We start from the raw sequence: 16,938 nt of genomic DNA on the forward strand, positions 1-16,938 counted from the left end.
GAAGTGTACCTCTGGTGCAAATTACTGACCTCTGTCATCATTTTAGGTGGGGGAACTTGCACAATCGGTGGCTGACTAAATACTTTTTTGCCCCACTGTAAATAATATAGAATCAGTGTGTGGGGCATGGAGCCCCGCAAGGGACATGGGAGAAAAAAAATTAAGACGGACTTTTGCGAGGCCTCGCAAAACAAACTCGGGATCTCGCAAAAGTTTTGTGAAAACGTCGTAGCACTTTTGCAAATATATGATGTCTTGTAAACCGAGCAGATATTTGATGTTTACACAGCTACACTCACGCCTCAAAATATCTTGAAAGTTCATTTTGTGACCCAGAAAGAGTAATATTGCAACTAAGTAGCTGCCGCCATTGTGGGAATTCAACTTTTGCGAGATCTCACAAAAGTTCATCGTAATTCTTTTCTCCCATGTCACTTGCGGGGCTCCCTAGTAGGGAAAGGTTTCAGAGAGCAAACAGAGGCATAAACACATCAAAGTGATAACAGTGTGTGCAGTGTGGTTCACAATGACCCTTTACCTCAACATATTTAACTGCAGCTTTCCCCTCTAACGTCTCCTGCATCTTTGACTTTGTCACAGTGTCCCCGTTTTAGTTATTTTAAAAGTTTCAAATATCATCAAGGCAACGTACCAGAGAGTGGGCAATTGGATTGTGATACAAGATGCCCTTTACTTCGGTGTGGACTACATTTAACAAATAAGTAACTTGTACAGTTAATGGACTGCTCCTCCATTTAAATGCTCTCAGCCAGCATACACACACACACACACACACACACACACACACACACACACACACACACACACACACACACACACTTATTATTACCTTCAGTTCTTGATTTGATGAAAGAACAATATGTTTGCAGTGTTGGGAATAACTGTGATTCTGATTACCGGCAGCTGATGCAGGGCAGTTTTCGAAAAGCAAATAAAGGACCTAATAAGTTAGATTTTGAAATAAATGTTTGACAGGGAATTCTTGGATATGCTTAAATGAAAAGGCTGAATGCCATAAAAGTCAGCCACAGCACAATTATTTGGCGTATTAAAACATCGGCATTTGTTCTACAAGCTCAAGTGTAAAAAGGAAGCAGGGAGATGAAAGCAAAGTAACTGACTGCACACAATCGTCTTTTTCCTGCAAGTACGATAAGGGTGGGAAGAAATAAATAAAGAGAAATGGTTTTCACCAGGAATATAAACTTCTGAAAATGTCTTCTTTATTTTTTATAAAAATTGCCCCAAAACAAATTCATAATTACTGAATTTCCCAGGGGAACGCACCTGAGAGATTATTAAAGATTTATCTGATCTACTTATTTGTTATTGGGCATGGATCTGTTTATATTTGGGCCAAAGATAAGAAATGTGGGATAAATTACAAACTTTTGCATCTCTGGTTTACTAACTTGTAAAATGCTATAGAGTACGGAGCAGTGGTCTTTTGGGCTAACAACATGTTTATTGCTGTTCAATATTTCAAAAGCTATTTGGATGAAACACAGCTGTTATTGGAAAATGTAGAATAAAGTGACCTGTACTAATCTCTGGGTGCTGTAGTCCTAATGTATTATGCTGTGTTCTTGATATCCCATTAGTCGGCCCATTTCGCTGGCTGAGGTTCCTGATCTCATTGATCGGGGAGGACTGGATCTTCTTCTTCCTGTTGGGGCTCCTCATGGGCCTAACCAGCTGGGCAATGGAACTGGGCATCAACATGCTCCTAAAAGGTGACAGAGAGACTGGGTTGGTTTTGTTTGTTTTTAAGAATGCATCATCACTACACACTAACATAATAACACATTTTGGAAAGGAAGGAGGTAAGTAATATCTAACAACTACAGGAAACTGATGGCGAGAGGAAAAGATGAGTAGATAGGATGGAGGTAGTGGTGAAGGGTGAGGTAAAAGGATGGAAAAGGGCTGAATTTATTTGAAGTCTTTCACATTCTAGTTCACATCAAATAGACATGTATCACATGTATGCAAATGTATACAAATCTATTCAGAATTTTAAAATCAGACAGTGAAAACACAAAATAAATTACGAAAAATATACAATGGAATTAGAAACTGGATCAAACCATTAGATGTGGCACATATTGGAATGGTTTTAGATTTACTTCTTAGTGATGGAGACCAATCTTAAACCAAGTTGACATAAAAAACAAATGCCTGGCAGGAAACTTTGTGTCCAAGTAGATGCATTGGGAAAAAAGCTCTGTGAGAGGGCAAAGCCAGACTGGGCAAGCATTTGAGAGAAACTAGAAACCACAAATAAATGGTAAAAAGCTTTGTTCTTATATAGCTTTAGCACTCATAGCACCTTAAACGACATGTTTCACACACGCTTCTTTTCCTACACGTAAGTTCTTTCTATCTATGTGTAACACTCACACTCAGACAAATGCATCAAAGGAGCAATTTGGGGTTCAGTATCACATTCCTCTAGTATTACAATTCCTTACCATCCAATGCCATGGCAGAGCAGCTTGACTCCACCTCCAGTGTACCTGGCCTGGCCTTCAATCTGGTTTCCTGCACACATAATGTAACGACCTTCATTTTCCCCATCACTTCAGCCAAATCTCCTCTCAATCTTTTTGACATATACATTTCTGCATTTCCTTTTTTCTGTACATCAGAGCACACATTGGAGGGGCATAGTCGATCAAAATGCAGAAACTCAGCAGTCCAAGGGGGGGCTTTCTCTTCCTTTGTCTGAGCCCCCCAATTTTGTTGGGCAGATGTATGTTATTATACGTGGGGCGATTGTGGCTCAAGAGTTGGGTGTTCATCTTGTAACCGGAAGGTTGCTGGTTCGGACAACCCCCCGGCTCAGACAGTCTTGATTGTTGTGTCCTTGGGCAAGACGCTTCACCTACCGCCTACTGGTGTTGGCCAGAGGGGCCGATGGCGCGATATGGCAGCCTGGCCTCTGTCAGTCTGCCCCAGGGCAGCTGTGGCTACACCTGTGGCTACGACTGTACCTGCCAGTGTGTGAATGTGAGAGTGAATGAATAGTGGAATTGTAAAGTGCTTTGAGGTTTCTTGAAAGCGCTACATAAATGCAGTCCATTATTATTAAACCTAGACTACCCAACCATACAAAATCTATGTCTGACATACATGTAGATGCAGTTCTACATAAATATGTAAACAAAGGAGGCAAAAGCGAGGCTGCAGGGCAGGCCCACTAGCACAGCTAAAGAAAAAAACACTGTTTCCTGTCCACATTAGATTCATAGCCAACAAAATTGACTGAAATACAGACTATAGTTCGGCTAGTATGGTAATCTCTATTAAGTAAACTGAACTCAATTTTTCTCACATTGTTATTAGAACTCAGTTTAAGAAAGTTACCAGTATGTTTTATTCAAAAAAGCAGATCAAGCTCAGTAACTCTTTGTTGTGTGTTAAAGGTTCTCCAAGGGATAAAAACTAGAAGGTACAGTAGACAGGAATGAAAGAGGTATTTAAAAGTGTAAAAAGGAAAAAGTTTGGTGTAAAGAAGTAAGTAAGTAGTGACGATGAGAGCAAAGGGGACCAGGGAGGAGAGAGGTGGATAAGGGAAAAATAAGTAAGCAAACTGTGCAAACCAGAAAGTTGAAATTAGACACCTGAACCTTTGAAATTCATCAGAAATGTCAAATCTCGCAGGTTGAGAAATTCAAACACATTTCTCCAGCTGCGTGTTTTATACTTTCAGAAAGGGAAACTAACCTCAACCTGCCAGTTCCTGTTTTGTTGTATAGGTCTGTAACTGCACTGTAAATCTGTGAGGATGGTTTTACACATTGGGCCTGGTTTGTGTGTCCACAGGACAGAAGTGGGTATATGGTAGACTGGACAGTAATGGGTTCCTGCAGTACCTGGGCTGGGTCGGCTATTCTGTTGCTCTCATCGTGTTTTCTGCCGGCTTCACCCAGATCGTCTCCCCACAGGCTGCTGGTATGTAAACAGATGTGGCAAAAGTACAGACTTTCTTTACTTATGCAGAAGCACAGACACCAAAATGTAAAAAGAAATACTCAAGTACTGAAAAAAGTTCATTTCTCAAGTAAAAGTGAAAGAGTACTTGATCTCAAATGTACTCAAAGGAAGAAAGTAAAAGTATCTCTTTGAAGGATAATTCTACTAACCATTTTTCTACAAGGTAACTGAACCTTGTGCAATATTAATATACTGATGAAACAATACTACTATATAAGAATACAAATACTATTCAAAGCTTAATTCTACTTCCATTGACTGTGGTTAGTTTGATATGTAAGAAATAAAAAAAAATAATTTTCAGTTGACCACATGGTGGCGGGTAACTTTGCCTCCACACCTGCACAACAAAATAAGAAAATTCAGTGGTTAAAGTGGGATTCAACAGGTGGAGGCACACTGGGATCTATGTAGTGTCTCGGCATATGAAAAGGAATCACAATTGTCAATAATTTCTAATGTAAGCTTCAGATTTTATTAGTGTACAGCTGAACTGCTGCTTTTTGTGGATGTACACAATTGAATTCAACAGGATCTTGGCTCATGTCCTTCCCCTACACTGACACTGTACTGCTTCCACTATTTATACAAGACATATGGTTTGGTATAAAGTTGGATTTCAGTGACTCTAAGCATCATCGTCTTAAATTCAAATTCATCTCTGCTATACTTGATGTAACCTAAATCTAGCTAAAAGACTAGCTAGCAACTCATTGTGCGACAAACTGCACACATACATTTTTTATTCAAGTAAAAATCTCATTGAGATTCATTTTCAAGAGACACCTGGCATCATGTGTGATGTCTAGTACTTTTTCCATTAAAATAACATCTGTAAATCTTGTCCATTGTTATTCATTGTAATGTAAACAATAATCTTTTGGGGTCTAACAGAAAGTTTTGACATTCAGCCAGCTGTAAGAGTCCGTTGTTGTCCCCTACAGGTTCAGGGATTTCGGAAATGAAGACCATTCTACGAGGAGTATTACTGAAAGAATATCTCACCTTCAGGACCTTCGTGGCTAAAGTCATCAGTCTCGCGTTTGCCTTGGGTAGTGGTATGCCCCTTGGCAAAGAGGTAAAATAGATGCATACACACAAATCAGCTGCATGTACTGTTGTATGTTGCTGTGGGTAGGCGTCCATTTTCTCTGTCAGTCTGCAGTCACCATCCAAACCATCAAATTGGGAATAATTAATCAGTAGTTTGAAGGATCTAATATTCTAAGATCTACATGTCTTTATCAGTGAGTTTTCGAGGGGCAAAATCCCATTTATTTATGATTTTCAACTAAATTGAAGCTGGCCCCAGGGAGGGGTCACTTGCCCCTCCCTTCCTTCCCTCCCCATCTCCAACTGCCTCCCTCTTCCCGCTCCACCACAACCACCCACACATGCAGGGCCTTGGAGTAGGGGTGTGTCACCAGGGTGCAGGGGAGGCATCCCACCCTCTCTGTCCCCTTCTGGCTGCCTCTGCCTCAATTTTATCTTTACATTCACATTACTCACACTCTCATTACACATACATATAGGATCTTGGGGGTGGGCACGATACATGGAGTCCAAATTACCATCAGGGTGTACACCTCACCCCTGACGTCGTTGCCCACCTCTCAATTTTAAATACACGTAGACATTGAGGGCTAGCAGGAGGGACTATGCGCTTACCTGCTGCTCTCTGGCAGGTAGCTCCATGCCCTCCTGGGTTTTAATTGCACCTTAGAACACACATGCATCAACACTACAATGAGCGGGTGGAGGGAGGTTTGGAGTCTTCTCTCACCCCCGTTCTCTGCGGCCTGCTGGAGCGGGGGGGCTAGGAGGAGTTGGCCGTCCGACTGCGGTCTGGAGTGTGGGGCCTCCCTGCTGCTGCGGAGTCGGGGCGGTCTGCCTCTCCCCACCGCAGGGAAAAGGGTAACACCACCTGGGTCTGGGTGCAGTTCCCCCTCCAGGGGCAAGGGTACCTAGACCCGGTTTGTAGAGTACGCTTGGGGAGTGTGATCGTGTGTACAGCGTCTCTTTATGTCTGTCTCCACGTTGGTTGAGTGTGGAGTAAGTGCATATGAGAGCATGAGGGTGGGAATGGATGTTTGTGATCTGTGTGTGCCTGTATGTCTGTGTCTATATGTCAGGTTGGGTATCAGACGCCACCTCTCTGGGGACATCTCAGGCCCTCCAAGGTTTGGAGGCCTATCTCCCCCTACCACCACTTCCCCTGCCAGTGGCGGACTCCCTCAGACATCGGTGCGTTGGTGGTTCTTTGTGTCCGGGGATGGGCGTCCAGGACCGCTCGGGGCTGGCACTGGGGCTCGCTCGGGCCACTTCGGAGGTGGGGTGCCCCCGGCCTCTCGGCCTGGGGCTCGGTCACTCAGGCACAGGCTGGCTGCCGGCGGAGCTCACGGGCGCGTCACTGCAACTCCCCCTGGCTTCTGCTCCGCGGCTGCTGAGTGAGCCCTCATCTGGGACTCTCCTCAGCTCTTTCTGGGACAGTGGCGCGGCTGCCCCTCTGTTGGTCTTCCTTGGTCTCTTGTGTTCTGGGGGCCTCTGGATGTCTGGAGTTTTGATCTCCTCCATACCTGCTTCATGCCCTGGAGGACGGGGCTGTGGCCCCCCCACACCCTCTAGCAGATCATTACATGAAGGAACCTTTTAAAAAAAACAAGCGCGTCCATGCTCACAGGTGTACACACGGGTGTCACACCCACAAACTACACCCTTTTTGGCTCCTACCTCAAAGCACACTGTGTTCTGTTGATCTTATGTGCTGCACAATAATGTTTAATATTTAGTATTTACTGTCATATTCCCATATATCATTGTGATGTTGTTTATTCTATTACTCTTGTTCTCTTCTGCTTGTTTTCTTTTTTCTTTCTCAACAGGTGATCCAGGTGATCGATAGATGTATTTTTTTTTGTCTGCTTATTTAGCTTTTGTTTTTTGCCCTTTATCCCCGTCCCTCTTCCTCGCTGTTTTTCCCCCTCTTCCTTTCTCCCTTTTCTTTTCCTCATTCAAATCTGTCCCGTATCTAGCAAGTGAAAATAAAAAAATAAATAAAATAAACAATAAAAGGTGAATCAAATGGACCATTACGGCAAGGCTGGGATGGTCCATTTGGTAAAGTAAATTCATTGGGTATCTTTCTTCGCCTTTAGACAATAATTCTGATAAAAGAGACAAACGGGACAGGCGCAAAGAAAAAAGAAAATTGACGTTTTGATCCACATTCTACTGTTGCTGACTTGCACGTTTTCAGTGAGTCACAGCATTAAGACACCACCACGAAGAGACAGCCCTTTTAATATGGAATGACAGCTTTTAAGATATCCAAATAAAGAGTAAAGATCCCTCAGAAGACAGGCTTACACTCGGACCACATCTGGTCCTCAGAAACCCACACAGAGTAAATCAAAGCAAACACCATTGTGCTTATATGAAATTTCTTTTATTTAAATTAGATTTTCACCTGAGATCACTTCTCATATTCTGCAACTGGCATAAAAACCGCAACATGTGTATGTGTAACTGTTGACAGAGCATCAAAAAGCAGCTAGAGAACCTGTTTTATGAATTTATTTTTTCCTTCTGTCAGGCTCCCTTTGTACACATCGCCAGTTTGTGTGGCGCTCTCCTCTGCAAGTTGCCTGTGTTTCGAGGAATCTATGAGGTGAGTCTTACATCTTTTTCTTTCTCATGTTTTATTGAATTCATCCACTGTTGATTTTATTTTTTTTAACGCTTTGCAAATGTCCTACACATATTTTTGCCTATAAAATACCAACAGTCATATTTCTATTCAGGCACTAGTGAACTGTCTCAGAGATGTACAATTATGGTTGGAGAGAAACTTATGGAGAGAAATTATTTTATTTGGGCATCCCAACCCATTTGACGGGTATGACAGTGCTTGGTGTGACTTTTGACTGTGCTTTAAGATTTAATAAACAGATCAGCTCTGTTGTTAAGACAAGTTTCTTTCAACTGAGTCTCCTCAGCAGGGTGAAGGCCTGCCTCCAACCACACGGCTTAGAGACAGTAATTTAGACTTTCATTTGCTCTCATCTCGATGATTGTAGTTCTTTACATGCTGGCTCTGCTCAATCTTTACCTCGTCACCTCCAAGTCGATCAAAAAGCAGAAGCTCGCTTTTTCACGGGAAATAAGCAGTGTGATCATATTGCAGCTATGCTGGCCTCCGTACACTGGCTTTAGTGACTGTTTCTATTTTAAGAATACTTTGTGTAACCTTTTGTTGTTTAAAAACATGGTATGTAAATATACTTTGACATGACTTGATTCATCGGTCAGTGTACACAGTGGCTAAATACAAAAGCATTTCATATCTATTTCATACTGTGCGCACAATATAGTAAACATAGTCTGTGCATAAGATGAAAACTGATTCAGAAGCAATCTATGGTTTGGTGAAGATTTTAGCTATAATTTGCATGCTCTTTGAAGAATAAATTAATCTACCAGTGTTGATCAGCTCCAATGTCTTCTTTGGAACACCACCGGATTCTGACAAATTTGGTAAAACCACAATGACAAAACTGACTAAACACAGGAGAAAACACAAACACAGACTAGACCCGAGAGAAATAGGAGGACAAGAAAAAGTTAATAACTAACAATATCAAAATGAAAACATAACCTAGCAAAAGTATATCGAGCCTAAAAACAAGAGCAAGTTCAAAATAGCTGGGAGAAAAGCCAGGATCATGACAAACAGATGTGCCAAAAAAGCTTCATTGTGTGGGGGTAAGAAAGTATAACATACTATGGCTATAAACTTGTGTACATCAGTTTCATGTTTTATACTTGGACTATGTTACACTCCATTGTCCCTTTTAAATAAAGAATTATTATTATTATCATATTTTACAATTTTATTTTTCGAACCTATTTACCTTCAAAGCAAAAGAAGATACAATTTCATACAGCATATCTTTGAGCAGAGAATTACCGCTATTCATAATAAACACTTAAAATGGTCTTTCACCTTCTTACAGTTACATTGTAATTGTAGCTAATTTAATGTAGTCTAATCTATTCAATATTGCCTAAATGGTGAGTAGGTTATTTATTTCTGTATTCCACATCTATTTATTCTAAAGCTGAAATGTAATCACTTCCGTGTGATTTCAGAATGAGTCCAGGTACAGAGAGATGCTAGCAGCAGCCTGTGCTGTGGGAGTAGGCTGCGTTCTTGCTGCGCCCGTAGGAGGTGAGGTTCATCAAATGTGACGTGGTAACACTCCGAAGTAAGCTAAATCTGTAAACACTGTTAAGGCTTTAAGTTGAGCAGTGTAACATATAACATGTAATATGATAAGCTTTATGTTGCTGAAATCTGTGGAGCAGTTTCAGCAATGTTTCACAAGCTATCCTGTAATTGAGGGTTTCTTTTTTCACGCCTATGTATCAGTGCCAATTTCTTCAACTTCAAGATTTTTTGAGCCTCTCTTGTTAAGTCATGTATATATATACAGCTCGCCATGAGCAAATCTATCCAAGATGAGCTGGAAGTAAATGACACTGAGATCTGAGTGAAGATGCTGGCTAGCAAATTCAACAGACAAAAGAAAATATTGTTCTTCAGCACAAGCGCAAGACGGGTTTTTGAAAAGTCAGTGTAAGTTTCAGAATATTTTAAAAGTCAGTTCCAATGCTCATGCCTTGCGTTGTTTGTGTGTTTCAGGTGTGCTCTTCAGTATTGAAGTAACATTCACATTCTTTGCTGTGAGGAGCTATTGGAGAGGGTTTTTTTCCGTCACCATCGCTGCCTTCTTTTTCAGGGTATTGGCTGTGTGGTACAAAGACGAAGGTATGACTGTGTGGCCAGATGTTTTTACCAGGAATTCACGTCACACCTTTTAGTACTTAAAAAAAAAGCATTGATCATTAAATGAAACCTTACTGCTTTCAAAGATACAACAGCGCTAATTTATGTTGAATGAAATTGTAGGCTGTTTGCAGTTCTGAATTCAGGAAAATGTGGACTCAAAGCTTTGGGACTTATGAATTCCTAAGTTGGCAGATGAAGTCTCTTTAAAAATGTCAATTTAAAAAGTAAATCACCAGAACCTGAACACAGAACGCATAAACAAATGAAGATGTGTCTCCACGTTACTAATACATGTAGCTGTGATTTGTATATTGATGGTATATTTAAGAGACAAGTCAAAGTAAACGCAGCAAAATGAATCACAGTGGAGCTGCAAGTTTCAGTTTCTAGTGTTCTTCCCCCATTATTTGTGTAGTATGATCAAACATGGCTAGGTTTTGAGGTTTGCTCAGTACTTTCTCAATAAACTTCAGCAGGATCATTTTTTATGCATTCACCTAACAAATGATAGATTACCTAATTTGTTTTTGGGACAAGGCATACACCACATGCCTGTTGCATCAGAAAGAGCTGCTCACAATGCTCAGCCTGAAACTAGCTTTACTCTCCATTTTCCATCAGTTATTCAACATCTGTAATACCTAATGTTATTGCTAAAGTTTGGATACTTGCACCTCGAAGTTTTGATGACTATTCAGTGATACACTAGCTTGTCCTCTTGCTTTTGCTTTCTCTTGCACCAGAGACCGTCACAGCCCTTTTTAGAACCCATTTCCAGGTAGACTTTCCCTTTGACCTCAAGGAGATGCCTGCCTTCGCTTTGCTTGGGTAAGTTTCCATCTCTAAACTTGAAATGCTAAAATTTGCTTTAAAAATAGTAAAATTGAAAAATACTCACTAGTTCCAACTCATCAGCTAAGCATCAGGAAAAAGATGTGCATACGAAATACTTTTTGTTGACTGAGTTTTTTAGCAGTCATTTTAAAGCCATTTGTTCTGACAGATACTCCACCATATATTCTGATATTATTAAGGAGCACTACTTAAGTAGGTTTGATTCAGTTTTATTTATGTATTCACAACAACAGTCACCTCAAAGTGCTTTATATTATGAGGTAGAGACCCTACATTAACAGAGAGAAAACCCCAGCAATCAGATGACCTGCTGCGAGCAAGTGCTTGGCAAGAGTGGGAAGAAAAAACGTCCTTTTAACAGGAAGAAACTTCCTGAAGAACAAGTCTCAGAGAGGGCAACCATTTCCTACTGACTCTTTGGGGTCGAGGGGAGAGCGTAAAGTGATGTTGAAGTGACATTTTTTATAAGTAAATTTGGACTGAAGGCTTTGTTTTGTAATGCCAGGCTTTGACCTTTTTTCATGTCTATTATACTTTATATTTATACGTTTACTGTGACATCAGTAAGACCTCAGTATACGGGCTATTTATAGTCCAAATGTGGTTCCTGTGGACATCTTTTCAACTCAAAAACTAAGACTAATTTTAGATGTTTAATATTCCTGCATGCATACGCTCTGTAGTCACATGTTTTCAGAGGCATGTTTTCTGTAGGGAAACAGTTATGTGTTGAATGCAGAGTGATCAGCATACAGTGATACAGCATACAGGGAGGGGCTACTTGCCATGTCCAATGTCTCCACCGCAGGGAAAAGGTATTACGGTCATTGGGGGGACTCAAACGCAGGACTACTTGCTCAAAGGAAGAACAGAGGGTTTTATTCACAAACACCAGGTGAAGTGTGTGACAGTGACTAAGTGCTATATACAAGCGTGCAGGGATTATGGTTCCAGGGAATCCACAGTGAAAAGCAGGGGATCACCATCACTCCTCTTCAGTCTCTCTTGGCGTCTCACCAGTCATTTACTCTTCTCTCACACCAGAAACTCTGGACCGTGACAAAAGGGTAACATCTCCTGGGTCTAGGTGCGGATTCCCCTTCTAGGGGCGAGGGTACCTTGTATAGAGTTTGTTTGGGGAGTGTGATTGTGTGTACAGTGTCCATTTGTCTTTATGTTGCATGAGGGTGGGAATGCAAGTTTGTGTCTGTGTGTGCCTGTTCGTCTGTGTCTATATGTCAGGTCGGGTCTTAGACTCCGCCCCTCTGGCAACACCTCAGACACTCCAAGGTATGGGGGCACACTCCCGGCTTGGCGCCCGTGGCTCGGTCAGGCTCCAACTGGGGGTGGGGGGCTCAGTGCACTCTGGCATAGCTGGCTGCCGGTGGATCCCGTGGGCAGGTCACTGCAGCCCCCTCTGGCCTCTGCTCCGTGGCTGCTGAGTGACCCCTCGTCTGGGGCTCTCCTCAGCTCTTCCCAGGAGGGTGGCACAGATGTCCCTCCTCAGCTCCTCCTTGGGCTCCCACACTCTGGGGCCTGGATCTCCTCCATGCCTGTTTCATGCCCTCGGGGACGGGGCTATGGCTCCCCACACTCCCTAGCACATCGTTACATGGAGAAACTTTTTGAATATGGTAAATGGTAAATGGCCTGTATTTATATAGTGCTTTACTAGTCCCTAAGGACCCCAAAGCGCTTTACACTACATTCAGTCATCCACCCATTCAAACACACATTCACACACTGGTGATGGCAAGCTACATTGTAGCCACAGCCACCCTGGGGCGCACTGACAGAGGCGAGGCTGCTGGACACTGGCGCCACCGGGCCCTCTGACCAGGACCATGTTGATCAGATCCTTTTTCTGAGCAAGAATGCTGACATTCCTTCACTGTCCAAATGTGTTTAACTTTTTTAGGGCAACAAAGAGAGATTGCTGCGGTGCTTCAGTGCACGCAGTGTATGTATAATACACATGAAAATGAAATACAATTATTAGCAAATCTCAAATCAATATTTTATTCACAATATAACATTGAAAGTTATTAAATGTTATATGTATATATATTAGTCTTTCATGAAACATGTTTCTTTTTTGGGTGGTTGATTTTTGGGTGTCACTGTATGGGTAAACTGTTGTGAGGCATGACTCATGGGTGGGTATTACGCAGTACATGTGGGTGCACTCACCTGGTCACCTCGCCTGGTGTTTGATGAGGAAAAGGATAGGGTGAGCATGGGGTGAAACCTTCTTTTGACTGCAGTTTGATTCAGTGGGTTGATGTCGCAATTTGGTGTGATAATTGGTGCAGCATTCTGTTGGTTTGTAGTTTGGTATGTTTGTGCAGTCTGTGCATTTGTGTGTTTTGTATCCCATGTACTGATTCATGGTTTGGACAGTGTAATGGTTAAATTAATAGAACAAACTCAGAATGGCATTTGATGTGTTTATTGGTGTGTTGTTTAGCCATTGGTTATGGAGTAGCTAAGCAATAGCTTATGTTGAAGTTGATAGCAGCTATAATTCTCAATTCCCGTGGTTGGAAAAACAAGTGATTAGTTTAGATTAAGAATTAAAAGATCTCATCCAGGCAGTTTCTCTGATGTGAAGATGGGCAGAGGTTCTGCAAAACCGCAGAAGATTTAGTCCCTCAATATAAAAATCATATTTCTTAATGTCTTCAAGGCATTAACTTCTTTCTCTTTTTCTGCAGTATTATCAGTGGTTTTGGTGGGGCTTTGTTTGTCTACCTAAACCGACGGATTGCCCTGTTCATCAAGAAACAGAAGCTCTTCAACACATTCCTCATGAAAAAGTAAGTTGGGATTTTTTTAATATGAGGCAGTGAATGCAAAGTATTGTTGCAAATTTATGACAAGCATGTTAACTTGTCAGGAAAACTGATGCAGCCCATCTGCATCAGTCTGCAGTCAACATGTTGTGCATTCAGACATGTGCACGGTGGCACGGTGGTTAGCACTGTTGCTCACAGCAAGAAGGTCCTGAGTTCAATTCCACCATCAGGCCGGGGTCTTTCTGTGTGGAGTTTGCATGTTCTCCCCGTGTTTGCGTGGGTTCTCTCCGGGTACTCCGGCTTCCTCCCACCATCCAAAGACATGCAGCTTGTGGGGATAGGTTAATTGGATAATCCAAATTGCCACTAGGTGTGAGTGTGAATGGTTGTCTGTCCCTATGTGTTAGCCCTGCGACAGACTGGCGACCTGTCCAGGGTGTACCCCGCCTTTCGCCCTATGACAGCTGGGATAGGCTCCAGCGCCCCCCGCGACCCTGAAAAGGATAAGCGGAAGTGAATGGATGGATAGTTCTAAAAAGCGGAAATTTTTAGTTTAACTACGTAAGAGTTATCTTCTAATTCATTCTAAAAAGCGGGAATTTTACTGTTCTGAACTTCTAGAAATTTCTTTTGGAAATAAACATTTACTAAAAAGACGCAATGGTTTTTGAAAAACATTTATTCTGAACTGTGCACCACAATTTCAAAACATTTTCTGAAAGATGTAACAGTGTACATGTTCTCACTTTCATTAGAATTTTGTTTATCAAAAGGTCTGACATGGTAAATGCAAATAACAGCATTCTCATCACTTATTTCTTCAATACAATATGCATGTCCTTCATTCATCCCTTTGTGGAACTTCAACGCACTTCTGCTCTCCCCCATATTCCATCTTCACAAGCATATCCTGTGCGGAGATTGAATAAAAATTAGTTGACACTAATTAATGGCACAAATAATCCAGTAAACAATTGCAGCACAAAAAAAAAAAGGAATCCTCTTTGAGCCATTACTTGTGTAAAGTATTTTCCCAAAAGACAAAGACACAGGCAACAGGTAATACTGAACTAAATGTAAAACCTCAACCTTTTTCATTTTTACCTAAACCGTGTGCACAAAACTCTGGAGGGATCTATGCTAACGTAGAATCCAGTCAGGACGTCTGCTACTGCTGTTTGCTCGTTTTTTTTTATGGGCGATCGTTTTCAGGCTTCAAGTAGCACCATTATACCAACATTTCACATTCTAGACATTGTTTTAGGTGTATTTGACCAAAAGTTTGACTGAAAATTCACATGCAAGCTTTTTTCAAGGCTGTGGTATTTGCCCGCAAACAATACCTTTCAGCTAGCTAAAACAGAATGTATTATGCTATCAGCGAGCAACATGGCTAATGCCTTTCACACAGCTTTGTCTCAACTCCAAAGAGCCACAGAAGTAAAAGCTCATAATAATAATTGAAACAATCTTTGAAAAAATGACTTACCAAGCATGGCAAACAACTCAAATATGTAGAGCAAAATGTTCTGAAACGGCTTCACTTCAGCTTCGATTGGAGCCGTGCTGGGGGCGGAGTCTGTGAATTTACTCTGTTGGTGTCATAGCCCCTCTAGGAGTTCAGAGTTAAGAGGTCAAGAGTTAATGTTTCCATTGTAACACCTCCAGATTTGACATAGAAACACTCATTTTTAACACTCGATTTTAACTACTATCATTTTACACCTCAGAGTTACATTAAAAGAATGTGACTCTGCTTAGAGTAAAATTAACTCTACTTTTGCAAGAAGACTATTAACACCAAAACATTTAACACTTTTGAATTTGCTGTGTGTGGTTTAGTTCTATTACGTCAGCAGTTTCTGAAACACTCAGTCCATTCCAGTCAACATTTTTCAAGGAATTTTTAAAAAGTATTCATTTAGATGTTTTTTGACTCTAAATGTTCTTTTGTCGCTACTCAACTTTTTCAAATGTATATTTTCAACATATTACTACAGGGTGGGCCATTTATATGGATACACCGTAATAACATGGGAATGGTTGGTGATATTAAAGTCCTGTTTGTGGCACATTAGTATATGTGAGGGGGCAAACTCCTCAAGATGGGTGGTGACCATGGTGGCCATTTAGAAGTCGGCCATCTTGGATACAACTTTTGTTTTTTCAATAGGAAGAGGGCCATGTGACACATCAAACTTATTGGTAATGTCACAAGAAAAACAATGGTGTGCTTGGTTTCAACGTAACTTTATTCTTTCATGAGTTATTTACAAGTTTCTGACCACTTATAAAATGTGTTCAATGTGCTGCCCATTGTGTTGGATTGTCAATGCAACCCTCTTCTCCCACTCTTCACACACTGATAGCAACACCGCAGGAGAAATGCCAGCACAGGCATCCAGTATCCGTAGTTTCAGGTGCTGCACATCTCGCATCTTCACACCATAGACAATTGCCTTCAGATGACCCCAAAGATAAAAGTCTAAGGGGGTCAGATCGGGAGAGGGACCAATCCACTTTCCAGGAAACTGTTCATCTAGGAATGCTCGGACCTGGCACCCATAATGTGGTGGTGCACCATCTTGCTGGAAAAACTCAGGGAACGTGCCAGCTTCAGTGCATAAAGAGGGAAACACATCATCATGTAGCAATTTCAAATATCCAGTGGCCTTGAGGTTTCCATTGATGAAGAATGGACCCACTATCGTTGTACCCCATATACCACACCAAACCATCACTTTTGTTGTTCCAACAGTCTTGGAGGGATCCATCCAATGTGGGTTAGTGTCAGACCAATAGCGGTGGTTTTGTTTGTTAACTTCACCATTCACATAAAAGTTTGCCTCATCACTGAACAAAATCTTCTGCGTGAACTGAGGGTCCTGTTCCAATTTTTGTTTTGCCCATTCTGCAAATTCTGTGGCCGATCTGGGTCATCCTCGTTGAGATGCTGCAGTAGCTGGAGTTTGTAAGGGTGCCATTTGTGAGTAGCTAATATCCGCCGAAGGGATGTTCGACTAATGCCACTCTCCAGTGACATGCGGCGAGTGCTACGCTGTGGGCTCTTGCTGAATGAAGCTAGGACAGCCACTGATGTTTCTTCATTAGTGACAGTTTTCTTGCGTCCACATTTTGGCAAATCCAACACTGAACCAGTTTCACAAAACTTAGCAAGCAGTTTGCTAACTGTAGCATGGGAGATGGGTGGTCTCGTAGGGTGTCTTGCATTGAAATCTGCTGCAATGACCCGGTTACTGCATTCACCAGATATCAACACAATTTCGATCCGCTCCTCACGTGTTAACCTCTTCGACATGTCAATGGCTGTGAACAAAGAGAAACTTGTAAATAACTCATGAAAGAATAAAGTTACGTTGAAACCAAGCACACCATTGTTTTTCTTGTGACATTACCAATAAG

At 41.7% G+C, this 16,938-nt stretch overlaps 1 protein-coding gene across 1 annotated transcript in view; it reads left to right on the forward strand.

Annotated features, from left to right (window-relative positions):
• The window catches only part of LOC102310650 (chloride channel protein 2), a 56,748-nt gene that overhangs the window by 9,296 nt on the left and 30,514 nt on the right, over positions 1 to 16,938 (forward strand). The window contains exons 4-11 of the mRNA XM_042215862.1: positions 1,623 to 1,754; positions 3,847 to 3,975; positions 4,962 to 5,095; positions 7,610 to 7,684; positions 9,166 to 9,244; positions 9,719 to 9,844; positions 10,609 to 10,693; positions 13,435 to 13,536. Coding sequence (XP_042071796.1) covers positions 1,623 to 1,754; positions 3,847 to 3,975; positions 4,962 to 5,095; positions 7,610 to 7,684; positions 9,166 to 9,244; positions 9,719 to 9,844; positions 10,609 to 10,693; positions 13,435 to 13,536 — 862 coding nt within the window. The remainder of the gene's footprint in view (positions 1 to 1,622; positions 1,755 to 3,846; positions 3,976 to 4,961; positions 5,096 to 7,609; positions 7,685 to 9,165; positions 9,245 to 9,718; positions 9,845 to 10,608; positions 10,694 to 13,434; positions 13,537 to 16,938) is intronic.

This window comes from Haplochromis burtoni, unplaced genomic scaffold (assembly GCF_018398535.1).
Source record: "Haplochromis burtoni strain Fernald_Lab_line unplaced genomic scaffold, NCSU_Asbu1 Contig_848, whole genome shotgun sequence".
Taxonomy (NCBI): Eukaryota; Metazoa; Chordata; class Actinopteri; order Cichliformes; family Cichlidae; genus Haplochromis; species Haplochromis burtoni.